Genomic DNA, 27,022 nt, shown 5'->3' with positions numbered 1-27,022 from the left:
CTACAATTAGCTATTATACTATACATAGGAACAAGTCCGGGGGGTTTAAAATGAATTACTATTCGTTTTGATTTACATGATTGAAATATTTGAATCCTTTGGAGAGTTATATAATGCATAAATACAATTCTAACCTATACAAGTCGTCGATCACGATAGTATTACATTAGAAAATAAATGGTTCCGATGGGTTTAGGATAGGAACAAGCTATTTGCATCATAAAACGAAACATTGTTAAATGGGCCAATCAGGAAAGCCGATTTATGTTTCTAACAAACTTGCATAGATTCATAAGTTTTTCATCAGCCTCAAAGCATAATAATTGGCTCGTTTCTAGAATGAAATATAATCGACTATCACCAATCAGTGCATTCGGCATTGCCAACTTCCTGTTAATACCAACATCCCTCTTCTTATTAAAAATAAAATGTCGGTCGAGTGAAGGTTTACGGAGAGTATCGTCTATGGGGCTGAAAATTGGTTGTTAGTTAAATATCGGCGAATACACGTATAAAACGACGAATGAGTCGACGTTTAAATCGTTGAATCGCTAAAAACGAATTTGTTCGACCCTCTATTTCTTTTTTCCTTATTTCTACGACGAATGATAATCTTGGTTTTGTTTGAAAATTTTTCATTGGAGCAAATAACTAAATATATTAATCAAAGTAAAAAGTTCAGCGACATGGAAAAAGAATGACGCAATAAGGGGCAGGTGTAAGGTAAGTAAAAGCATTTGATCAAATTCCCTAGATATTCTCGATCGTAGAAAAATTGGTAAGCCTGTTAATGGGCGCGTTTAGTATTTTCCAGAACGCAAATTATTTTTGTGTACGATGTACGAGTTTAGTAATTGTTATTCGTACCCCCTCTTTCTTTTCGATTCGTCTTCAGGTTGAGGAGTGGGAAGGAAAAGAGGATCTTGGGTAGTAGCACGCAATGCCGTGGGATACGCACGTGTAGAGCCGAGGAGAGCAAACAGGACTTCTAGACGATGGAGAGAGCGATTGGCTAAGAAGAGGTGATTGGTCGAGGCGAAGACGCGTGCCGCGCAAATATATTCTGAAGTGAATGTACGGGTTTCATCGTCCGCAATTCAGAGTTGGGTTCGTTATTTGATTCGCTATTTGCTTCGTTGTTCTACATCGTTCGTCGTTCTGCCGCGCCGTAGGAGCGCGCAATGTGTGCGCAGTTCGCTCTCACCGCGTGCGCGTAGTGTATCTAACCCCTGTCGATGACTGCCATCTTTGTCAAGTGGGTAACCTTTGTTGATTTGTGTGAAATGTGACGCCGTTGTCGCGAGATAATTGGTGATCGGTGATTAAGCGCGAAGCGCGTGTCGACGCAATTAAGTGTTTAACAATTGTGTTTTCTCTGGAGTATCGTCGTTATCCTGGATACATCATAAGTGGAATTATTTTGACCAGGTAAAAAAACAGCAACAGCAATAGCAATAGCAACAGCAGTAGTTTAAGTAACAGAAGCGGTAGTAGCAGCGGTTGTACAAGTACCAGAATGGGAGAAGGTGAAGGAGGAGAAAGACGAGGAATCGATGGTAGAGAAGGAGAAAGAGAGGAAGAGAAGATGAAAGATTGCTCGGAATATACACAGCTCTTCGTAGGAAGTGTTTGCTTCTCTCTCTCTTTGGAAATAGAATAAGAAAGATCTAGATAGAAAGAGAGAGTGCGTGTGTGTATGGTGTGGTATGTGAAAGAGAGAGAGAGAGAGAGAGAGAGAGAGTAATATCATAAGAGAGAGTTTCCGTTTGTATTATAGTCATAGTATTCATCGTTTTATTCATTTTTATTATCATCTTTTTATTTATATTCATTCACTAAAAAAACGACGACGATGCTCGTCCAAATGGAATTTCGTCTTTTAGATGAGTTAATGAAAAATATTGCGGGGAAAAATAAATGGCGTAATTATTTGATAATTCGAGAACGCGCGAAAATGTGTGGAGGAAAAAATAAAGATAGGTAGATAAAATATAGAGAAAGGAAGTAACGAAAGAAGGAATGTAGGAAGAAACGAGCCGTGTCGTATCGTGCCGTACCATGCCATGCTACTCAAGATGGCTGCCCGACGGGCTTCTGAAACGTTGTTCGGCCGTCGCGTAACGCGATGCCTTCTTTCGAGCGGTGAGGGGACGAATATTGTGCGTTCGGTTACATCGTCATCCTTTGGCTATCTTTTAGCGATTTTTTTGGGAAACGAAAATACACGAATTAATATTAAACGTAAGATCGGCTGATTCATTAAGCGACGGAATTTTTGTTCGAAAATGGGCACGAGCCGTCGGTCGCCAGGAGGTGGTCGATCGTGCGCTCTCTCTCTTTCTCTCACACTCTCTCTCTCTCTCTCTCTCTCTCTCTCTCTCTCTCCCCCCCCCTCTCTCTCTCTCTTCCGCTCTCTCCATCTAGCGCGCGTGATTTCACTCGATCCATCGGTCGTCATCGTCATCGTCATCGTCATCGTCATCGGTTCGTTGTCGTCGGGTCATGTCGGGCGAGAGGACCCAACAAGTACTTACAGCTGGCTGCAGAGAGTGGTCTTTCTTCGCCCACGGCTCCATCGTTGCCTCGCTCTTATTCTCTTTCTCTTTCTCTTATAGTCGAAAGAAGAAACGAGTCGACGAGTAAGCAAACGGACAAGCAAGCGACGGACTCGATCGCTGCTCCTACCACGACGACTCTTTTCTCCTTGTCTCTTTTTTCCTTTGGGCTAATAAGACAAGGAGAACGAGAAAGACTCTTTCCGTTTCTCTCTCTCTCTCTCTCTCTCTCTCTCTCGCTCGCTCGCTCGCTCGCTTGCTACTCACTTACTCACTCGCACGTTCGTTCGTTCATTCGCTATCTTGCTATCTCCCTATCTCGTTATCTCTCTCTTACTCTTACACTCGCTCCAACAAGATCGCGAAAGTCCTACGTGTTTATACGTATCGTACTACTGACGTACTCGCTTACATACGTTCAACATAGTAGCGACTGATCTCTTATTGTCCGTCTCGTTTTTTCTTTCGCAACTTCTCTCTTCCTCTCACTGTCCCGATTTTTTCTTGACTTTTTTAACCAACAAGACCCCTTCGATTTAGTGATACTCTAGTTTTGATCCAATCGAATACGATAAGTATATACAATCTTCCTTTATTTTTCGACACGTCTGTTTTACTTTTTTCCAGATCGTTTCGAATCTCATGATACACGTCTAATATATCATCTTGTCATGTTAGTTTGATCTATCCATTATTTCCAAACAAATTAGGCAATACGACGCGTAACCTCATAAAAGTTGTTATTTTCAATTCTACTCGTCTATTTTCTTCGTCGGTTCGAATTAACTGTACATTTTTAAAAGTGTTCTTTCGGTTAAAAAAAAATTTCGCCCAATCTTTCATTATTATTTTAATCTTAAACATACTAAAATTAACTTAATGGTATATTGTTTGTTTTCTTATTCCACTTCATATTATTATTATTATTCTTATTATTATTACTACTACTACTTTATGATCTAAATTTAGCAAACGATAAACGAATATTTTCGGTCAAACCAATGGGTGTTAGATAAACGAGAAGTATGTTTTCTTCTAAACTGTTCGTCCTATGTGTGTGTTTATTTGCGATCTATTAAATTGGTAATATTAAATTTAAATTTCGCGGTCCAGCGAAACGAGGAGGGAAGGGGGAAATATAAATGCGCGGGTGTCAAGTGTGACGTGGTATTTCGTTCAATTTCCGTCTTTTTTATCAGCTTCCAGTCGTTCCCACGGTGAAAAAAGACGATTGTTGAGATTGCTCGATGGTTATAACAGGAGGAGGTATACTTGGGAGGGTCGTCGTGTGCCTTTCGTCGCATCTCGCTGTGCTTTTTTTTTTTTTTATTTTCGTTAATAGGAAGTAGCGCACAGTTAGTTGGTGCCTGTTAAAAAAAAATATATATACGAGGTACGCAATTTGTTGAAATCAGTACCGGTAATTGGCTGATTAGCAAATTCGAGTCAAGGTCGTCAATTCATTTTCAAGTCTTAGTTACGACTTGTGTGAAGAAGCTTTGTTGAAATATAGACGACTTAAAGTGCGAATTATATGCGAGATCTCTTTCTGAATACGTTCTCTCTTTAATTAATTGTTTATCTATATTTGGGGCAACTGCTTTTGACGTAATCTGCGAGGCTTAATTATCTTTAAATTGCAACATTAAATGAAGTTTATTTTAATAGTTTAATGAAACTATCAAGAGAGAGGATCATTTTTATTGTTAAGGTCAAGTAATTAGTTGATTAAAAATTAAATTTAATTAATTTCCAGTTAATCCAGTTAATTTTTTAATTTGAAAAAATATCAGGTAGTATTTCGTTTAACACGTTGACCGCACCGCGTATTTTTACGTGATTTGCCCGTGACGCATGCGTCATTTTTTATTATAGGATGCATATTTTGCTGAAATTTTGTTTACAACAGATAAAGAGAGTTGTACAATTGTGTTTAATGCATTATTTGTGGTGAGGTCACCGGGTGATTATCAGTTGTTTCAAACTGTCCAAAAATGGTAATAGATTATAATTTATAAAAATCTATAATTGATTGGTCTGATCAAATGATTGCTTATAGCTCACCACTGCGTAAAATTATAAAATGTTACAGGAAATTGGCAATAGAGCTTTAATCGATTACTTCTGTTGTAAATTAAATGATGTTATACAAACAAGTAACACGAACAATATTTTAATTCCCAATTTTAGGATAAAGTTAGCGATATATTTTGTGAAATGTTCTGACAATGAAAATTGCATTTATTTTTATAAACAATTACGTACAGAAAAAATGTCGTCACGTATCATTCATATTTTATAATTGTAATTATAAAATTATTTTGGCATGTTCTGTATGTCATTATTTTCTTCAAACCTTTATAAAAACAATGGTATTATTTAAAAATTTATCAGTATCGATATTTACTTTAATTATGCGACAGGCAACGTGTTAATAGAATTTGATTAAAAAAAAAAAATAAATTTACTATAAATTCGTTTATTATTTTAGAATATAATAAGTTACTGAAGAATTCTATTTCCATCGATTATCATATTTGGAATTTTTTGTTATTCCATATTACATGGTGGAAGGATCTTAATACATATGTTTTGTTCCGATAAAGAAAGAAAGAAAAAACGAGAGATATATGATCTTCTTTGAGTATACACAAACTTAATGTAAATTTATAACCACATGCTTTTATAAAATCATTTCTTATTTTGACTTGGAAACTTTTCTATCTCGCATGCGCGAACAAGGAACGCGGGTCAAATATATTGCGCCGTACGTAACTTGTAATTAAAAACTATTTGCGTCATTCGAAAGAATTATTGATTATAGAATTCATTCATTAATTTACAAACTTTTTTTTATGGTAAATATACCTAATTATTCAGCTGTGTGTCGTTTAATACATAATCGTAGTTTCAATTGATTTTTAACAAGCATAAAATCGATTCTAGCAAACGAGATAACGATATTTTTATTTTTACACATAAGATGTACAATAGAGATATCTTCTGATATCACTTGTATTACATATTGAATGACAAAAATTACATTTACTTATATATTTTTCTCGTTTGCTTACGTGTCGTGATAATTCTAAAGTTTGTATCACGAGAAACTATGTTTTCATTGCTACAATATACAGTGAGTCACGATAGTATTTATATTCTCACTGTCTATTTTCTTTTAATACAATATTTCAAAATTCCTATGTGTGTACACAGAGAAACATATTTTAAGAATATTAAATTTTTTTAAATTGATATAAAAATAGGATTGCAGAAGAACATTTTATTATAAAAGAAGTAAAATTTAACATAACTGATAAGAAAATTGCTCTTACAAATTATGCCCAATCATTTCAAAAGTATTATAAGATGCAAGGGAGGATCAACCAAGTACTAATAAAAAAAAAAAAAAACCCTCACTATATTTTTATTACATCTTACGTACAATAAATACAAATATTCTTGTGACATCAATTTTCTATCATTTAAAGTAAAATTATATTTCTCGACAAATAAAATGTTCTTATGCAATCAAATTGATACTAATTTGAAAGCTTGATAATCCATAAAAATTTGATCCTTTATATTACAAGTAAATATCACTTATTTCAAATTTACAGTGTGGAGTGGTTACGAATATTCCACACTGTAAATTTGTGTAATTTTTTACAAGTGGTTCACTGTACGTACATTAAAAGAAGAATGAACACGAACTTGCTGTAAAAATATTCGAAAACAAGTTCGTTTTCTTAGAGAATGATATATAGAGGCCGACGAAGTATTCACATGGCAAGAAAACAGCATAGTAGTTAACTTGAATCAAGTATACGAGTGGGAAAGAGAGATAGAATGAGGTTGAGAAGAGTAGAATCAATTTAAAGACTCGATTTTACTACCTCTTTTTCTACGCCATCCAACTCTACCCAGATCGACCCTTTCCTTCCTATCTCTCTTACCAACTTCTGTTTCGGCTCTTCCATTGCCGGTAAAACTCTCTTGAAGAATATTTATTATCGTACATCCGCGTGCGAAAGCAAAGGGTGGAAGGAGGGGATGTGTTTACGGTCCTGGCCTAGGTCAACTCGTATTGCAGCTGCATTTCGTTTCCCTGTGATTTGCCGTAAGCGTTTAGGCTGTTTAGGGTCTTCTAATCGAGGGGACACATTTTTGATATAACATTATTAAAGTGTAACTTAATTACTTAATTATATCAGGACGTTTTAAGATAAATGTAACGTTTTCCTTTTCCAAAATGCAAACGAAAAAAAATCGTAACACTGAATGCTAATTATATATATATGTTACCGGAAAAGTGGGAAATCCAGCATTGTTAGCAATTGCTAAGTATTGCCCACAATGCATGGCGTTTTTAGGCAACGTAGGAAATAGAAGAATTGTTACGGACTTATCGGGCAACAGACACACAACACACACTCCGCTACCAACCACACATAAAAGCGAAACATTGAGCGGGTTTTTTGTGCGCGGATTTTTGAAACTATGCGTGCAGCTATACTATGCGCTATATTATACCAGATAAGATAACAATTCTTCTGTTTCCTTCGTTGTGCCTAAAAACGTCATGTATTGCGCATGTATTGTGCGCCATGTATTGTCCTAGGCAATGTCTGCATTTCCCATTTTTCCGGTAACATATATATTAGCTGTTCGTTGAACATAATTTGAGAAACGTTGGTTTAAACCTTTTATTTTATTCTCATTATGTCGTCTCTTTTCTATTAATTAATTTTTTTCTCAATAATTTTGGATAAATTTGCTCGTTATTTACTAGTTTATAATTTTGTTGTATATTCTTTCAAATATCTTTGTTTTAAAATAGGATATTGTAAAAATTGTTGGCTAAGAAAGTTTTTTAAGTAGGTTCGAAGTTTAAATCTTGATAAAATGAATATATACGTTTGTGACATTCGTTGATACGAGGTATTAACCGTTTGACAATGAGTGCTAGAGTATCGGACTGTGTTGCGCAATTGATGGTGCGCTTGTACTATTGACATGCATTGAAACGAACGCTATCGCTACGCTTTTATATTTTTCGAAATGAATTGAAACAAACGATATCGCGTTGCTTTTAACTTTTCGAGAAGATTTTTAAAAGTCCTTGCCATTCAACCGATTGATTGATTGATTGATCGATTTTGCATTTGGACGATTACGTGGGGTATACAAGTTGACAGTATCGATTTAACGGGACAATTTAAATATTCCTAATTTTAAACTTGAATATCATTAATTCGGTCAAATTATGCAGTAAGCTATCAAACTTCAATGACCTACAATTTTGTGAACTGACCTACAGTTGAACAACTATGACTTGCTAGTTTTCATAATTTTATTGCTTTGTAAATTTGCTGCTTATTTTTTTTTAAATCATATAATTATGAGACTCACCATTACGTTTAACTAATTGCTTGTCATTTTGAAGGTTGATAGATTTCTGCATTATTAATTGACACAATTAATTTTCTATTAACATTTTTTTTTTTTTTCTAAGGAAAAAACAAAGATCAAATAATAGATAAAAATTTTCAAACTCGTTTATTTAATATTTTATAAAGACGTTGATAAATTAGATTGACTATCATAAGCGTAAAAAGAGGCGAAAAAAAATATAGAAATATGAGAAAGATCGTGAAACGTCTGATGGAAAGATCTTCGAGTTGGTGGGTGGCTTTTGGTATATCGTAGTTACTTGTAGGATTACGATAATGCATCCATGTTTAACGATCGAGTTTTCGTGACTCGAAGTTATGGATCAGAACGTATTCCTCATCCTATTGAAAGCTTTAATGTTTGTTCACACGTAGTTGGGACATTGTTTCTAATAGTTGGTTATGATACAACGATAATAAGTTAAAAGAAGAATTGAAGAACCGTTCATAGACTAAAGCGTTTAATTCCAAGATAAATCTTTCGTCTGATACGACCAGCTCGAGATTTAAGCACCAGAGGCATTAACATATGCGCACCAAGAACGCTAACATTGTATAAAAGGTAATATTATTAAAGAATACCAGATAATAGAAGCGTTTGTGGTGCGAGTAATAACCTTTAAAGCTTTATTACAAAGGGACGTGTTGTTTTTAACATTTTTCATTTATGGTTTATCCATTTGAATTTTTGTATCAGGTTCCGTATTGTTTTAATAAAAGTAAACAATAAAAACAAATTAATCAGGCAGACATAAAATTAAATTGGTCTAGAAGCGCCACGTATTCCTAAATCGGTTCTGAGATATTTCCTTTTGAAAATACTATGGTTGCTTATGTTATAAGACGAGACAAAATTTAGGATATTCGAACAAAAAAGTACTTCAAACAATCATCATAACGTAGAAATGCGCCAATTATACTGTAGTCCGGATATCATTAATGTCATACAATTGCGTTGATTAAGATGGGCAAGTTACGTGGTGCGTATAGATAAAGATCGAATCGTGTATAAAATATTAAACTGTAAACCTAATGGGAAAAGACTATTGGGTAGATCAAGACGTAGGTGGGAAGATTAATATTAGAATAAATCTAAACGAAATGAGGTACAAGAGTCGCGAAAGGAGAGATCTGATGTTAGGAACATTGGCGGTATTTAGTATTTGCAACAATAAGCTTATAATAATAATAATAATAATAATAACACACTATACTAACTGTAAGTAATAAAAAAAAGTCTTAGTAATAATAAGTCGAAAAGTCAACCATTTCTGAAATATAACAATTTTTTTACTAAAGTATTATAATTGATTTACTACTACTAGCTTTTAGATTTACAGAAGGTGTTCCACGTGTTCTCCTTCTCTTTTTATAAACGCTTAATATTTTCTTACAAAATTGCAAACTTTCTCAAAAAAAATTCTACATCTCTGTTAGACGATGAAACAAACATTGTAGATTTGATTTCGTAATTCTTCTAAGTCATTTATCAACGAACAATATATTTTGATTTTTAAATATTCTAGAAAGAAAGGAATGCTATGGGTTGATGAAATTGGGGGATCAAGTGGGCCATGCAACTGGTCTACCATGTCTAATCTATCTTTGACTGAATACAGTGTTTAAGTGTTCTTAGAAGCCAACAAGTAAACCATGATACTAATATTAATAAAATGTTAATATATCAGAAACGTTTGATTTTTCAACCTATGGTTACTAAGAATTTTAATCAGTATAGCGTGTTCTATATACTGTATAAATATTGAATGGTTTTTTTTTTTTTTCAAACATCCTGTATTTGGTATGTGTAATATTATTAGGTGCGTATGCGAGATCAAACTATTGAGATCTCGCATTTGCCCATAGGTCGGGTTAGTAGTGTTGTGCAATATGGTTACTTGTAATACATTAGCTCGCGATTAGAAATAATTTTCATCGTTCTTTGTATCTCTAATATATTACTTTTATTCCACGTATTCGTTTTCTTCTATGGTGTGGTTGAAGAGGGAAGGGAGAATAATATCTAAAACTCATAGGAGAAAGTCGGAGAAAACTGAGAGATCGTTTTACGACGTAATAGTTTCGTGATCGTGTTCGTTTCACTAGATAGATGGCAACCTTTAAAATCCTTTCCTTCGTCCTCGAACCGATACTTTAACCTTTTGAAGGTTAGGTTAGATGATGATGATGATGATGATGATGATGCTTTTCGTCAAGCTTTGGAATCACGAATATTTCACCGATCGATTGTTAATCGATATAATACTATGTATTGGTACGTAGAATTGTCGAGTAAAAGCTAGAGGATAAAGGCTAACGCGTCAAAGGACGTGGGAAAGAAAGACATGATCAAACTTCTGATTAAGTTCTATCAATAAGTATCGTTTTTACATATTACGTAATTATTTAAATCACTTTCCTTGTGTGAATCACTTTTGCATATTCTTTTTTTTTTTTATAAGAAATTCAATTTTTCAAATTTATAAATAATATTACGAATATAAAAGATTTTAATAAACTAATAAAAATTGAGGTAATAGAGTTATGCAAAAACTTATCTTTATTTGGTAAAAGAAATTATCAACTTATAGAACAACTTTTACATTATACAATCATTAAGCTTACTAATCCGTTCTTTCTATTTCAGACTTACAAATTTAATCAAATTGTATAAATATAATATAAATTTTATTACTGATTATATCGAATAACTAATAATGATCCAACAGAAATAAAGCCACTTTTTGTATTAAGTTAAAATCGTGAAACTTTCTTTTTTAAATCTTTCAGATCATTAAGGGTGTTGGTTGATGTGCTTTCTATATAACTTGGTCCAATTACACATAGGAGCCATAACAAACTTTTCATTAATTTATATGAATTTTACTGAAATTACACTTTTATTTGAAAATTTGATCAAAATAAAACCTAATTACCCTGCGTCTGTTAATTCGAACAAGATTTCCTTTCACGTATGAATTTTTTTAAATACTTTCGATCATTGATCTTTTTTTAATGACCCGCTATAAATTCTAGATCTTATCTAGATAAAGTGGCAATGCGCAGGAGAATCGATCGTTGGGATCAACGTGGCAATCCGTGAGACTTTCGCCCGAATACTTTTCGTATTCGTAACATGGCCGGGGCCGGCCGCGTCTTTTAAAATAATCGTCTCGTTGATCGATTGACTGATTACGTGTTATGCTCGATTTGACTTTTAACGATTAATATGTCAATTCGATTTTTTAAACTAACACGAATACTTAAATATTTTTCTTTATTTTTTTACTTTCAGGAAATCTCTCGGGGAAAGCAAGAAAAAAAAGAAAAAAATAGAAAAGGTGATAAGAGAAGAAATAGAAATTAGGAAAGAAAGCGACACAAGTGAATGATAAAATGGACTTTGCCGTTGGTAAGATGTGAAAAAATGCCGCGAGTTCGGGACCAAACATAGCCGAGCCTCGATATATAATATATCGGGCTCGGAGACAATTCTCTCTCTCTCTCCGGTAGCCTTGCTTCCGGTGATTCTCCGAAATGGATGAGAGCAAGTCAGCCGAAACATGGTCGGTCTGGTTTCTGGACGCAATACGAAAGATCCGTAGCCAGAAACAAAGGCCGAGCGTCGAACGTATATGTCATGCAATAAGACAGCATCATAATTTTCACGAGGAAGAGATCGGGGAACACCTCGAGGTGGCCGTCAAACGAGGTGATGTTCTTAAAATCTTCAACAAGGGCCAATCATCATATAAAGATCCCGGTGGTTTGCAATCTAAACCATTGAAAGTTGGTAGAGGGACTGACCTAAGTAAAGTCTTAGGCAAGGCTGTGAGAGAGCTTGGTGAAAGAGATGGCTCAAGTCTGAAGAACATCGAAAAGTATATCAGACAGAGTCACACAGTAGAAGAGGAAGCTGAAGGCGATCTCAGGACAGCACTGAGAATCTCCGCAAAAAGAGCGGTCGAAAGAGGATTCGTTCTTCAAGATGGTAGGCTGTTCAGGCAACCCGACAGGCCTCCATATCACAAGAAATCTGGTGGTACCGATAGTGCTGCCAATCAGAGCCAACCTCAGGAAACTCCTGCGCCTAAGGTCAGTAATATTAATCCTCGTATTTCATTGATGCAGTGCGCTTTTCGTGACCTTGAACTTGACAACTTGATAAGGGAAACTAGACGTTCCTATGCCTTTTATCCCTTTTCTTATCTCGAAAATGCGTACGCTTGATGATACCCCAAAGAAAGTAGCTAGAATTTCAATTTCTATTAGCCAAATCTTCAGCTCACCTAGAATCACGAATACGTTTGTTCGTAATTCTTGCTGAAAAATAGATCGAGGACGATCCATTAATCTTAAATGCGCTTCGTTCATATTTATAATCGTCAATGGCAATAAAGATGTCGATGATCACATGGTTAGTTTGCTAAATGTTTTTTTCAATTAAAATATTCGTAGGTGGAATGCTACGCTTACAAGATCAGCAAGGTTTTATCTTTATTAAAATACTACGACTCATTAGACTATGCACATATTTTATATATGATATTGTTAAAGGCTGTTTAGATTGTTCCCAGACATTTTTCTTTGAATATTAATATGTATTTAATCTTTCTAATTAGTGGAACAATGTATAGCAATTAATTGTGATCACGTGTTTTGTAAAAAAATTGTACATATCAGCCTAGTTTATCGTAAAGAACAAACTAACGTTTAGTTAGCATTTTTATCTTATTGTTAACATTATTCACAAATTCAAGTTTTTTTTTCGACGATTCACTATCTTAAAATTCCGTTAAAATTATTTCTTTGTTGAAATAGTTTGTTACTTCTTATGTCACTGACTCGGATGACTCACAAAAGAATAGTTGGCAATTTTAATCAGTTGTAGTATGCATAAAAGGATAGAATGTAAAACCTCTCTAAGAAATGATTAGCAGCAAGATGGTGAATATTTCTCGAATGACATATCATCGCAGTGTGGAAAAAAATGCATTTTAAATCAAGTTTATTGAAATAATAAACGCTAACAGTGGCGTAAAAATGGAATGAAATCGTACAGCGAAAGGGTAACGGGTCGATACATTTTTCGCGGTTGGCGTACCAACACTACTCCCACCCTTTCTCTTTTTTTCTCTTTCTGATTGTGAGTAGTCATAAATTCTGTAACAAACTCTTCGGCATTTGCGTCAGTTAGTAGTTGGTTCCCTGTTTTTTCTTTTTTAAAAACATACATTGTATTATTGTGTTTTCGTTTATAGAACTCCTTAATAATCCATATCAATTAAGGTGAATTAAATTTTCCTGCAATCGTAAAGTAATACAGATCTTATATAAATAAAAAAAAATTATATGTCCATATATCAACAAAAATATTCGAGAGCTCTATTAAATTATAGGATCACGATATAAAATTGTGACAAAGAATAAAATAAATAAATAATAGTCAATTAGCAAAGGTCATAGTAAGTGATTGAATGAGCGGAATAAAGTTTCCTTTAGTTTTTGATTTTTTGGAATGTCGAAAATTATTCATATACGTGAAAAAAGAGAGGACATATTAACATGAACCCCCCCAACAAATGAACGAACCGACGAATACACAAAGAAGAAACTAAAACAGCAAAGATGGCCGAACACGGTGGTTAGGAGCAACGGTGCGCGGGGTATCACGCGCAATGTCTTTTCGTACGAATCAAGCAAGAAAATATTACGCGCTTGTTACCAGTCCTTTCTTTGCGCGGTTGGTCAAGTCACGCCGTATGCCCACGCCTCGAGAAGTCTCTTGGTTGAGAGGGAAGGAAGAATGTATGGAGCGTAGTGTTGTAGTATGAGAGGTGGAAGGGTATGGAAGAGAAGGAGAGGAGGAGGCGTAAGGCCATAGAATCCTTTCATCTCTTTCTCTTTTGAACGAAACTGTTTGTTCGGGGTGAGGGAGAGGGAAAGAGAGAGAGATGAAGAAAGCTATGGGAGAGGCAAAGAGGGGAACGACGATGCGCTATCTCGACCGACTTCCGGCGAGTCGTTTGTATATCGCTTCTCTTATTGATCCTTTGCGCGCATGGAATCACTCGACGTATACACATACATACATACATACATACCTTCCCCCCACCTTCGTATTCTTCTCACCTGCTCGCGTGGCCCGTTGCGGCGTTCGTGTTTTACGTGCTGTCCGCTGTCGGAGAACGCGGAGTAATCTCGAAAACGGTGTACGCAGACGCGAGACTGCCAATCGTGGTGTGGTTCTCCTACCTACCTATATAGCTTTTTCCTTTCGCCGTTATGCGTCGCCACGTTGCACGTGTTCTCCCTTTCCCGCGCATTTTTCAATATTAACTTTATTCATAAAAATAATCTTGCTTACACATTTCTTTTTTTTTTTTCTTCTCCTTTTTGGATATATATAACTAACTGTCGTCTTTTTCAATAAATGTAAATTACGATACGTCGTCGTTCGTATCAACGTAGATCGACATACTTTTCTCTTCCAGTTTGTTTTTTTCCTCCTTTATCCCTCTTGTCTCTTTCTTTTAAACGTAATGTACCTAGCGTATGGAGAACAAAAATTATTCTTGCAGATGTGGAATGCGAATTTAACTCGTTCGTTAGCAAAATAAAATGAAAATTTCGATCTAAGTACTTATAGTATAATATATAACATAGAAAGGGACTACGTATAATCCGATCGACCAATCGAACGGTACAACGACGGTTTTTGATTCTCCGTAGGCATCTATAGAGCAACAGGTCGTTGGACCGAAAGATGGAACACGTCACATGCACTCTCTTTCCGACTGTTACGCATCTATTTATTCCATTGAAATGCAAAGTTGTGAAACTTTGTGAAACAGCTTAAAACCATGAACTATTATTATGTTCCCAACGTTATGGATCTTTTTTTTTTTAAACGTATTTAAAAGTGATAAAATATAATATTTATTATAAAACTCGTTCGCCTTTTTTTACACTTATATATTTACGTATAAAGGAAATCATTCAATTTCCTTGCAAATTTTATAATTTTGTTTGCACATAATTTTAAGATAACAGTATAAATTGGCTGCAGTATATTTTTTATCTAATTCTTGTTAAATATCGTGTTTTTTTTATTTTTCTATTTAATTTTACAACAAATAAATGTGATGACGTTACGTATAATTCTCGGCTATGTTTACAAACATAAATCCGAGCAGGTATCGTCTACAGCGAAATCCGTGGAGTGGAAACGTAATTGAGTGCATGCGTTCCTTGCGAACTTTCAAAGTCGGTAACGGTGTCCCGTGTGTGGACAAATTTTATTCTTCATTTTTTACTTATTTTCTCATGTAAAATCATAATCTTCGCGGTTGTACCGTCAATTCGAGTACACCCTGTATATAACGAGATTCTCAAGAGATCGTTAACCTCAAATGTCACGAGTTCATGATTATTTTCCTCGTAGTGATATTTTCACGCGATTTGAAAAATCGTGATTATCACCTTGATTGTTCCCAAGATCTCTCATAGATCATCGTACGATTATGTAATAACGATAAAATTAAGCGTAAGAAGTGCGTACGTTAGCTTGTACGTCGACCTTTCGTATTTCATTATTAATAAAAAGCATTTGCCAGCTGTTTGAATTGCGTGTAACTATGTGCATTCGCCAGTTTGTAATGCATCGTATTGCATGCTCAATATCTTTTCGAGCTCGGTATCGATCGAATTGCATGATACTAGTTATGTATTAAAGAAATACTACGAGTATTTACCGTTACTTCCTATCGTATTTGTTCCTATTATGATATATAAATATATTAGAGGTGTAGCAATTAACTCAATGCCTTTTTAACAAATTTAGTATTTATTTGTAAAGTATAATACGTCTGTGATTTTTCTAAATAGTTTTTATATTTTCGATGACTTTGTTCCATCTTTCAAGCAACTGCCGAATTCATTGATGAACAAATGACGATTTTAATAATCAAAGCACCAAATTAATTGTTATGTCTAATATACATATAATGCGCGCGTGTGTTTGAGCTAAGTTCAGGGAGTAATTTACAAATAAATTTGTATATTGCAATTGAGATATTCTTCTAATTAATTTATTTATTTAGTTTGAAAATTCAAATATTGAATATTATCTTACAATCAAATAGAACTCATCGCGTACCGCGTATTTTAATGTGTTCGTAGCAGAGCCAAGCGTGAAATGCAACATGCGTGACAGGTATCACGCCATATGGCCTTTTAGTTTTTACTGAAGTAGGATAATCTAACCGTTGCTTGACTACATATTCACAATTTCTTTGAAATAATCTTTGTAAGGTAGTATAAAGTGGAAAGGGTATCGTTTTCGCTTTACGATCCTTGTTAAATTAGATAAAATCAAGTAAAAAAAAAAGTTTTCGTTACGGAAGCTAAGAAGTCTGTCTAAGCATTTAAGAGAAGTGACTATTCAGATATGGGTGAGAAGGATATTAATTTGTTGTGCGGGGTTTTCCTTGTCATTTATTCTCGGTAAAAAGATATAGAAAAAAGTAGTATAATGATACGAATAAAATTTGATTTTATCATTTTTTATAATTATTAACAGCTCTCTCCACATTTTCGTTTTGCTTTTTTATTATATTTTCTGTTTTCACGCTTATTGAAATTTGCTCTAAATTAATTCCACGCGTTAGTTATACCTTGAGAATGAAGGGGCTTATACCTTTAATAAGATGCACCCTCGTTGTGTCGAACGTGCAAAGGATATGATGGCGGTGTTGGCGCAAGTAGTGGTAGCGAAGGTCATAGTACTGCGATGAGAGTTACGTTTTATGATCCAAACTCGATTGCTCTGATACTTTACACAAATATTTGTACTTGTTTGCCAATCAAATAAACAAATTTACAAAACCAACGTGAAGTTTATACGTAAACGTTCCTTCACAATAAAAAAATATCAGCTGTTATGATAGCTTTCCATGACATTGTAGTTGTGATCTGCAACTGCTTGATTATGATATTACATTCTTGTCTCGTAGAAACCATCGTGTCTAGATTAAGCTATTTATAGTAGAAAGCTTAACATCAACATTGTTCTATGATTTATCGCCTGTTCTTTTCTCGCCGTCTCAGAAAGATAGATTATATTACATAGTGAAGGGTATATGATTGCTTGCTTACCCTTAACAATCTTTAACGGCCACTTAAGATTGAATTGTCATGTTGACGACGTTATTCAAACTCTTTTCGTATATATTTAATTATTATCTCCTCGCTTCATAATTTTATCAAGATTTATATTTTCTTTACAGTTACCAGCTCCACTTCCAATATGCAGAGAATGTCTTGGTGCAACAGTAGCCAGCAATAACAACAATACTAAACGTAACAGCACTACCAGTGGCAGTACGTCGGAAAAATTGAGCAGGTGTAGCGTTTGCGGTGCCGCGTTACACAATTCCTGTGCACCACCCGAACTTTCAATACTCGTTGATAGGGGTATAACATGGTCGTGCGATGGTTGTTCGTCAATTTGTGCGGGCTGTCAGTTAGAACGAGAGTCTCAGAATTATTTGGTAAAGTGTGCTGGTTGCGTGAAATGTTATCACCCTACCTGTTTGGATCCCGTTTTGGATAAGAAGAGTAAAGCGCCTTGGAGATGTCGACATTGTCAAACGGCGCATACGCCAGTTTCCAAGGAAAATGGAAAGAGGCGCAAGTCACAGGATACTTCTGTACTTGAAGATACGCCTACGAGTGCGAGGAAAAGACTCTGCAAATTGCGTGAAAATAGAAAGTAAGCGATCAGAGAATAATTATTTAGATGACTTATTCGGTTTAATTATACTTACGATGGAAGGATTTACAGTGGAAATACTGTCAGTGTGTTGTATTTTATAAAAAAATGTTTTTTTTAAAAAGATCACTAAGGATTATTATTCCTATGTAAATGATAAATCAGAATAGTGTTTATCACTTGAGATCCTTCCCTTGTTAGTCTGAAATTACAACCGAAGAAGACAAGGCATAATGGGTTACTGACGAATTTACCTTGTTGTATAACCGTAGGTCTACTGTATCCAGAAAAAGCCTGATAGCGTCAACCCCTAACAAGAAAGGAAACTCAGGAGTGGCTCAGGTGGACTGCAGCTCGGACGGTAATGCGGGTGTTGTCTCCCCTCGTCAACTACCTTTGATTCCTTCTCCTTTACCACAACCCCCCGCCCCACTCGCAGGCCAGGGTAGGCTGCTCGAAGAAAAAAACGACCGAATTTCCAAGGAAAAACAAAAATTCTTTAGGCTGAGCGTGTTCAACGCGGATCACAACAAATTAAAGCGGGTGGGGGGCAGTGATAAATGTAGACCCTCACAGAACGTTAGTCCTAGGTCGACACGGGGTAACGCAAATTTGAAGAAAGTCGTGCCTAGTAAAAGTGTACCACTATCTAGTAGTAGCAGCAGCAGTAGCAGTGAGGCTAGTGAGAGCGACAGTTCTGACGGGAGTGATAGTACGGATGATGACGAGGAGGAGGAGGAGGAGGAGGAGGAGGAGGAGGGTAATAGTTCAAGCGAATCCAGCGGCTCATCTTCCTCAGAAGAAAGCCGAGAGGAGGAGCAGAACGAAACGCCGAAACCAAAGGGCCCCTTTTCTTGTGATCTTAACGAGGATAAACCTTGGGGCTTCGCCGCGGCTGCTGCCAAGTTGAACACGGAATCTCCTTTCTTTAGCAATATAAACAATACTTTCGGTGCGCCTTTACCTAAACTCAATGTAAGCAATACACCGACCTTTGGTATTCATATACAGCCAGCCGCTATTCTGGATGGTACAAAGAAGCAAAAAAGTGCGACGAATAGTTTCGCAAGCATGGATAGTAAGATAAAACCCGGAACTGGTCAACTGAAAAGCCTCTTCGATGGATTAAGTCATTTCTTTTCAGCTCCCACTAATAGTAGAGCGAGAACTGGTGCTCATGCGCCAAATTACGCACCCGGCAGAAGGAAAAGGTCCAACACTGACGATGGGAATAGAACGAGCAAAATTTTTAAAACTACTACGGGACAAAGAGGCAAGAGGGAAGTATCGCCTGGTGCTAGGAACAAGTCGAAAGAGCGGAGAAAAGCTGAAGGTATCAACGAAGATTTAGTATCTAGAACCCCGAGGCCGGGTATTTTTGTACCTTCGAATGAAAGCTTGTTCGGTTCTATGAACAATAATGAGAAACCACTAAAAATGACCCCTTCAAATTTAGTTAAGACCGCGGTCAATAGTAAAAGACATGAGCACGAAAGAAGAAAATTAATGAAAGATGATACATCTTTGGTAAAGTGTGCTGACGTTGATTTATCCTCACCATCCTCATCGCCGTCTTCATCAATGAAGCACGAACAGCAACAGCAACACTCGCGAAAAAAAGAAAAGGTCTCAGAGGCGGCAGCTCAGTCACGCCACCCTGCGCCCGCTACTCCGAAATCCGGCCTGTGCTCCGACTCCTCCGTCAAATCTAATCCTAACCTTAAGCCTAATCCAAGAGCCTGTACTAGCGCCATCACCACCAACACCACCACGACACCCCGCGCGACACCCTGCTCCACCAAGAAGGGTAAGAGTCTACCCCACCCATTCACAACTCCTAACCTCGAGATGCACCCAAGTCGCAATGAAGACTTCCCTCTAATCTAATCCTCGCTCACCACCACGTGGATGTGTTGGCGGTGTGGTGTGGTATGATGTGTGTGTACACGTGCGTCCGATGAGCGTAGCTTCTTTCAACGTAACACGAATATTCCGGCTCTAGAGCTTTTTTGTTTTATTCACATTTATATGTATATATATACATTCACATATCTGTATTATAGGCTCATACAACTTTTTCTTTCATTGTTTTACTATTTTCGAGAGACTCATTTTTTGACGAATTTTTTAAAAGTGTTTTTTTAACATCTGGTGTAAAATCAATGGAAACAATTTCTTTACCTGGCATTATTTCTAAAAAAAAAGGAACACTTACATATACGCAAACTTATCATTTTTATTTGTCTCCATTTGTTTTATACCATTTATATGATCACTGTAATGCATGTTTTGAATTTAAGATTGACACACTATAATTACTCATCCCGAAAAGATGAAGCACGCGATTAATGCATGCTTAAGTGTACACGGCAATACACATGTAACTTCCACAACTTTATATGATACTTTTATTATTTTTATTTCATAAAGACATAAATTTTCAAGTTTTATTTAAAATCTACAATTTAAAAAATGCTTGTTTTTTTTAAGAACCGGAAGTGATTATTCTGAAAGAAGTTATATCGGAAAATTATTCTAATATGATTTTAATTATAAATGGTATAGTATCATATGAAAACATGCTGTTATCCTTGTACAAATTGATGCTTCATCAAACCTTGTCCAACTTCAATCCCTTACCTTTATATCCTGGCAATAAAATATGGAAGTAACTATAATAAGCAGATTACAGGGCGAAGAAAGACTATTTGGTGGCATATCTCACTCAGCCGTCTTTAAACCGCTCAAACTGAAGCCTCTACCTGCTGCTGCTGACATCAAGCAGGCACTGTTGCTGTAACTCACCAATCCAAATTATAAAATTATCCCCGCAATATAAAAACCAAGTTTAATACTCTGCCAACACATCCCATAAAATTTACCTTAAAGCTTTGCTGTTGAAAAGACTACTGACAATATTAACAGAAATAACATCAATTTGTCGCAGCTTTTATTGCCGCCTAAGACTCCTAATGCCATTGGTTAAACCTCTGCTTGCCAATTAAATCCATTTTTATCGGTTTACAGTAATTAATGATAAATTTCGTTAAACGATTTAAATCCTTCCATTTATTTCTGTAATTTATAAATATTATAGTGTCTAATGATTGCAAACATTTCCTCAGAGTTTTAAAAGATTTTAAATTTTGTGTCTTGTAGATAATTGTTCTAATATGTTCGAATATATACTATTCGATATTATTATACATAGACATATATTCCATCTACAAATGCAAGAGACATTGTCGTATTTAACTAACAATAAGATGTTTTTCACGTATTAATTTAGTACATTGATATAGATATTATGTATGTATTCTGACGTAGAAAGACCAAATTTATCAAACATATATCATTAATCGTAATATTATCGTTCATATCATTATTGTTTCATATAAGTTTCGTTTAATTATCAAGCTGAATTCGTTAGATATTTCACTACAATAATTTTTTTACTGTATATATTTTGTTCAAAATAATGTTTTTTTTAAGAAAGAACTTTATATTTTTTGTTTTACAGATGAACCAATTGTATCCCAAACTTTACCACCCGGAGTGACACAAAAAGATGTAGAATTATTCAAAGATGCTCGCGATAGAGCAACACAGTTGACAGTAACCACCGGGGACGATGAAGAACCTTTGTCTATTCATATCACATCTAGCACAAGTAGCAACAATACACGAAATCCAGCAGCTATCGTTTTTGGACGCTATGAAGTAGAAACGTGGTACTCCAGCCCATTTCCCCAAGAATACGCGAGATTGCCAATATTATTCTTCTGCGAATTTTGTTTGAAATATACAAAAAGTCGCGCTGTGTTAGATAGGCATATGGATAAGTGTCAATGGAGGCATCCACCTGCTACAGAAATTTATAGGTGCAATGGATTGTCTGTTTTTGAGGTATTTAATGTTAATTTAACAAAAGTATTAAAAATAATTTATTAATCAATATAATTTCTAACATATTATTACCATTTTATGTTTTAGATCGATGGCAATGTGAACAAGATTTATTGTCAAAACTTATGTTTGTTGGCAAAATTATTCTTAGATCACAAAACTCTTTATTACGACGTAGAACCATTCTTATTTTACGCTGTAACGAAGAATGACAAACAAGGCTGTCATTTAATAGGATATTTCAGTAAAGAGAAACACTGTCCTGCCCAAAGGTATAATGTATCTTGTATTATGACGCTGCCGCAGTATCAAAGGCAGGGTTTTGGCAGATTTCTCATTGAATTCAGTTACCTTTTGTCCAAAGTCGAAGGTATTCCTGGTACCCCGGAAAAACCTTTATCTGATCTTGGGCGTGTGTCATACCATTCCTTTTGGAAAAGTGTTGTACTTGAATATTTAGATGCGCACAGGAATGTAACTGACATAAGAATATCTGATATAACAAAAGAAACTGGTGTATCCGCTCACGATATTAGTATAGCGATGCAGTTATTAGGATTTATTAAAACCGTTCATTTGCCTGGTGAAGGAAATTCTAAAATCGCTATTGTAATAGACTGGGATAAAGTTGATGAACATATGGCAAAAATAGAGAAGAGTTCTCGAATTAAACTCGATCCAGATTGTTTGCGATGGATACCATTATTAACGCAAATACCTAATCCTTATCAAAGTCCTGAAGAAAGCGGTGATGCTAGTTCAGAAGTTTCTCCAACGATAGAACCTAAATCTGTACCAACGATCGTTGAAAAAATACAAAGGGTCAAAATAAAGAAGAAACCACGAGGTAGAAGAATAGGACAGCGAAAATCATCTACTTTAAAACCAAAGACATCAATAAAACCTTCGCAACAGAAGGAAACTACAAAGGATGAAAAAGGAGAAGAATCTAAAGTGCCTAAAGAATCAAAGGTAGCAAATGATGTTACGGAAGTAAGCGAAACAAAAAGACAAGATCAAGATAATAATCGAAGTAATAATACAGGCATGGAAATTGAGAAGCATTCAGTTGAAATGGAAAGTAAGGTTATCGTATCAACGCCAAGAAATGCACGAGGGAGTAACGTTTCAAAAAACACTAATACATCACCTCAATCGAAAATTACACCTGTTTCGACAATATCAAGGAGAAGAATTCGAGTAGGGAAGACCGCCGCGGTGGAAACACCAACAATTACACCTCTAAGAAAACGAAAACATTCCGAAAGAGTTGAAACCGAAGAAAAGGAGGAAAAATCTGAAGTGATTGCTAGGAAAAGAACTCGAGAATCGTTAAGAGAAAAAGGACGGGAACAAGAACGTGAGCGAGAAAAAGAAAAAGATAAAGAAAAAGAAAAAGATAAAGAAAAAGATAAATTGAAAGAGAAAGAAAAATCTAAAGATAAAGATCTTCAAAAAGAAAAATTTGTGGAAACAAGAAAAACACCACCGAAGGTAATAGCACCAGCACCACCTGTTAATCAGAAACCAGCAAAGAAACAGTGTAAGGTCGATGACATTTTACTAAAAGTAACTAGTAGACAGACTAAATGCTTACAAGCCAAGCAAACGAAAGAGAAAAAGATGTCTGAAGAAACTCAATGTAATGGGAAACAAGATACGAAAGAGGTTGCTAAGACATCTTCTATATCTAGGAGAGGAAGAGCAAAAGCAGCGGTAATAGAAACACTTAAAATGCCACAATTAAAACCAGAACCACCTGCAAAAGATAGAGCTGAAAGTCCAGTCATAGCACCTCCATCTCTGTCTCCTCCTCCCGAAGAGATCAAAAATACGTCTTCTACAGATAAACAATTACCTATTCCAGAACTGTTACCAGGAAAAATAAATGACGTAGAAGATAGTAAGCCTGAAATAACAGAAGATAATGCGACGGTTCCAATTACAACGGGATCGGAAGTGACATCGGCAAGTCCAGGAGAGTACGAAGGTGGGGACGAAGACGAAGGCGAAGAAGAAGATGATGAAGAAGAAAATGATGAAGATGAAGAAGAAGAAGAAGTACCTGCACCAAAATCACAATCTGTAGCACAATTTTCAAGCGAGTTGGAAAATGCGTCAAAGGAACGAAACGAAGATTTGGACCAAGTTGGTGTAAGTAATGATAATCAGGATAAGGAAAAATCTTACTCGTTAAATGTAGATCCTCAACTACCAATTGTTGGAGATCAAGAAGATATTTTGAAAGTACAGGAAAAAGACTCTGACATAGGTAAGTCTGTCGATTGTGTGGAGTCATCTAAATTGGTACCTGAAGTCTCTTTATTAAAAGAAGACGAAGTTAAGAAAACAGAAATTTCCACGCAAGAGAAAGATATCTCTAAAGAAGAAACAATGATTTACGAACCATCTGGTAATTTAAAAGAAGATGATATAACTCATTTAAAGACAGAAATATCTCCTTCTACGCCTACAGAGAAGAAAGAACCTTTTTCAACTCCAAATGTAGCTTCTCCAGAAGTGCAATCACATACTCCACAAGAGAAGCTTGTTACGATTGTGGAACAACAAGATACATTACAATTACAAAATCAATCTGAAGAGTTGAAACAGCATTCGCCTGAAAGTGGTAAAACAACACCACATCTTGAAAATCCTGGTTCGGTAAAAAGAACACCACCTTCACAACCGGATTTACCTTCCATGGGTGTATACACACCTGATTCCACTACAAACTCCGTACATTCGTTACATTATGGCCAATGTGATTTAGATGTTAGTCAGCTTGGTTTAGAATCTCCTACTTCAATAGCCAGTGATTTGGCATCGCAAAACAGCGTAGAAAGGCCACCAAGTGCATTACCATCAATGCCAGCTGGACCAGTCACAGTTCCAATATCGGTTTCAATGCAAATCACAGCTCCTTCTACTTCAGTATCGGTGAACATGCCACAGCAAGTCCAATATGCTGATTGTTCAATGCCACAACATACACCACCAGCACACGTCAGTATACATCCGATGCATCAACCTCATACGCCACAATCTCTTCAACAACCACGAACTCCGCAATCTCATACGCCCCAAAGTATACCAACACAAAGTCCACAACCATTACCACAAAGCCACACACCTCAGCCACTTCCTCAATCTCACACGCCACAACCTCTTCCACAATCTCACACACCTCAAAACATACCAACTCAGAGTCCACAACCAATGCCACAAAGTCATACACCTCAACCCTTACCACAGTCACATACTCCACAACCAATGCAGTTATCAATGGCACAACAGACACAAAGTCAAAGTATGGCACATACGCAATCCCAGACGACGCAACCACAGCAACCATCGACTCACCAGCAGCAACAGCAACAACAACAACAACAGCAGCAGCAGCAGCAACAACAGCAGCAACAACAACCGCAACAGCAAACCCAACAATCGCATAGCAATAAGAGAGCTAGTGGTTCTCAAACAACTCATAGATCAAGATCTGCACAACAAAGTAGATCTCATCGAACGACACCACCAACACCACATACACAAACGTCGCAACATACATCATCACATACAAGTCACACTACTGTAGCTCATTCGACTCACATACCACAATATCAACAGTCGTCCTCTATGAGCGTACCACCTGTGCCTCATCCACATTCACACACGCATGCTGCTCACTCTCACAATATGGCTGTTATTTCACAAGGAAACTATATGGCCGTGGCGTCACAAGGTTTTCCTACCCAAAACACTTATGTGATACAACATCGAAGCAGTAGATCTGGCGCACCAACGCCATGTACCACCGCCACTAATTTCTACATACAAACGAGTCCGATGCCACCGCATCATACACCGGCACCGTCTCTTTCGGGTTCGGGTAATCATCAGACAACGAATTCTTGTAGTTTGGCGAAATTACAACAGTTAACCAATGGGTTGGAGATGATACCGCCCACGCCATCGCCAGCCATGAATTTGACACCTCCACCGCCTATACCACATACCATGACGCCACCGCAAACTTCGAGGCAATTACCAACGCCTCCACAGGTACCTTTAGGATATCCAAAAAATTACTACAATGTAAACACAGTGCCACCAGGTACACCAGGGCCACCTAGCAGATCGACATCGAGGTCATCGTCTAATTCAAATATGCCATCTCTGACTCAACCTTATCCCAGCGAGAGTCTCTATCGGCAGACTCTCGATCCTAGTAGCACTTGCTCGCAAATGCAGAGTGCCGCAAGCAGGGTAAGCCCGAATGTGGCATTGAATACGAATCTCATGGCTGCCGCACCATACGGATATCGAGTCGCTCAACCGACCACCGGATATATGAATCAAGCAGCACAACTGGGTGGTTTTATGAACCAAGCGAGTCAATTACCCGTTGGTGTTGTAAACGTACCTGCACCCTATCCTCAGGATCCTCATCAGCAGAATCCAGCAGCGGTGTACACAACGTATCATGGCTACATTAACGGAAGCCTGGCGATGCAGCCATTGAATGGTACCATGAGGCCACGTTAGTCGGCTCATTGATTTCCTATTTCTTTTTCAATGACGAACTACTCCAATTCGTCGTAACCGATCAACGAACTAATTTTATCGGACAAGTGAACGCTCTCTAAAATACCACGACCTTCCGCATTTGTTGCCATCAATCACCACGAGCGTACCCCGGATTATCATACTTCCCCGACTTTGCTTCCAGATTCGTTCTATGTAAGCATTCACGACTATAGAGATTCTTTGAATTTTATGTACAGATCGCCTCGGTTGCTACTCTTTTTACAGTGCCGTTTTTTATCTCGTTCTTATATTTCGGAGAAACACCATTTAGTGTGACAGTAAAGAGTACAAAGTAGGATATGGTTGATCGAAGCGAAGACTCAACGTTATTTCGAGTTGTTACTTTAAATCGATTTCTATATTTTTTTTCTCTCTCTTTCCTTATTTTTTTCTCTTTTTCCTTCTCTCTCTTTTTGTACGACATTTGTGATTCTAGGAATGAAGAAAAAAAGGCTCGGTAGTAGTAATCGTAAATGAATACGTTATTAGAATCAATAAGATACTTTTTCTCCGAAAGGAGATTATTTATAATGTTGTAAGGGAGGATGTATTAGCAACAAATCGTAGATATAAATTAACAGTATTTATTGTGATCGTACCACACAACCAACATTTTGGTTCAGAGAGAAAAATAAGGTTTTGTTTTTCATTGGAGAAAAAGTGTGTTATATTCTATTATTGAAATATTTCATGCTGTGTAGGCTTTTAACTTGTCAATAAAGATTAACATGGTACGATTACCATAATGA

At 36.3% G+C, this 27,022-nt stretch overlaps 1 protein-coding gene across 2 annotated transcripts; it reads left to right on the top strand.

The window, feature by feature from the left end:
* Nucleotides 1-20: 20 nt before the first annotated feature.
* On the top strand, nucleotides 21-27,022 carry LOC106786128 (histone acetyltransferase KAT6B). Of its 2 annotated transcripts, none has more exons than XM_014747205.1 (7): nucleotides 21-723; nucleotides 896-1,428; nucleotides 11,304-12,103; nucleotides 17,296-17,780; nucleotides 18,053-19,587; nucleotides 21,301-21,686; nucleotides 21,774-27,022. In XM_014747205.1, exons 3-7 carry the CDS (start codon nucleotides 11,546-11,548, stop codon nucleotides 26,229-26,231), a joined length of 7,422 nt encoding a protein of 2,473 aa, XP_014602691.1. In that variant the 5' UTR covers nucleotides 21-723; nucleotides 896-1,428; nucleotides 11,304-11,545; the 3' UTR covers nucleotides 26,232-27,022. The 2 variants fall into 2 exon arrangements, with proteins under 2 accessions (XP_014602691.1, XP_014602692.1); XM_014747206.1 differs by having other exon boundaries at nucleotides 33-723; nucleotides 18,053-18,141.

The sequence above is a fragment of the Polistes canadensis genome, unplaced genomic scaffold (assembly GCF_001313835.1).
Source record: "Polistes canadensis isolate GaletaPanama2010 unplaced genomic scaffold, ASM131383v1 scaffold_66, whole genome shotgun sequence".
NCBI lineage: Eukaryota > Metazoa > Arthropoda > Insecta > Hymenoptera > Vespidae > Polistes > Polistes canadensis.
The sequence above is the reverse complement of the archived record's forward strand: the minus strand, read 5'-3'. Positions and strand labels throughout refer to the sequence as shown.